Source organism: Alligator sinensis, unplaced genomic scaffold (genome assembly GCF_000455745.1).
Source record: "Alligator sinensis unplaced genomic scaffold, ASM45574v1 scaffold514_1, whole genome shotgun sequence".
Classification (NCBI taxonomy): domain Eukaryota; kingdom Metazoa; phylum Chordata; order Crocodylia; family Alligatoridae; genus Alligator; species Alligator sinensis.
The window spans coordinates 1320581-1321592 of record NW_005842385.1 but is presented as its reverse complement, the minus strand read 5'-3'; the positions used below and the strand labels follow the sequence as shown (position 1 = coordinate 1321592).

Genomic DNA, 1012 nt, shown 5'->3' with positions numbered 1-1012 from the left:
CAGCGACGAATTGAGCAGTTGGTGGCTGGGATGTTGGTGAATACTTTCATGAGCACTTGTCGCAGACCAGGCGTTGGCTATGCCATTGTTGATGATGAGTCCTGTTTGAACCATGCTCAGGAGGCATGGTGCTCAGCAGAAGGATGTATGGGAGCATTGGGGGACTGACAAACTGTTCTTTTTAAAGAATGTCTTTTAGATGAAAAAGGTGAAACAGTGGTTTAACCTGTTTGGAAAAATCAGCCTACAATCTTTGGAGAGAGCAGATTAGACACTTTTGGTTCCCATCTCGCTGCCATTGTCAACGAAAAGAAAGAAAGGAAAGTCGACAGTCATCTTGCTCTTCAGACTCTCACATAGCAAAATGGGTGGCTGAGTGTACATTCATGATTAATGAATATTACTGAAACTATCTTAAATGCATGTTCCAAAATACTGAATTCCTATTAAAATCTTTAACTTGCTGCTTTAGATTCTTTGACCTTTAATTGTTTTGCATTACACATCAACTAATTTACTAAGTCCTTAGAGATTACATATCTGCAGTGTAATATGCACCCTAAGTAATGAATTATATGTTCCAAATTGTATTAAAATGTATGAGTTTTTAAACACCACTCTTTAGTGAGTCAGAACTGCCTAAGACTCACTGTCTATAAATACAATTCGTATGCCAGTATAATATTGTAGTTTAGTATCAAGGACTAGAATTTTATGATTCTTTAGCCAATTCCTCTTGCTTTTGCATTTGTCGTAGTTACTAAGAAATGTACTATACAATAAGACAGAAATATCCCAAATTGACATTGCAGGACAAGTATTTTGTAGACTCGTTAAAAAGTCTTAGGTTGCAGAAAATTTACTGATGTAAAAAAATTACAAAACATCCAGTTACCTGTTCCCAACATTGTGGTAAAAGCTCAGCTTCTACACGTGTTGGTCCCACATGTCGGGCAAATGCCACACACCCAGTCAGTATCATCTGTCTGAAACACAGATTCAAGTCTTTAAC

At 37.3% G+C, this 1012-nt stretch overlaps 1 protein-coding gene across 8 annotated transcripts in view; it reads right to left on the bottom strand.

The window, feature by feature from the left end:
* Positions 1 to 1012, bottom strand: part of RELCH (RAB11 binding and LisH domain, coiled-coil and HEAT repeat containing) — a 132223-nt gene that overhangs the window by 52479 nt on the left and 78732 nt on the right. For all 8 annotated transcript variants that reach the window (XR_003095432.1, XR_003095433.1, XM_025211010.1 and 5 more), the window contains exon 12: positions 896 to 986. Coding sequence is in view for 6 of the 8 variants with exons in the window: in XM_025211010.1 (XP_025066795.1) it covers positions 896 to 986 (91 nt within the window). In the remaining 2 variants the exon portion in view is untranslated. The remainder of the gene's footprint in view (positions 1 to 895; positions 987 to 1012) is intronic.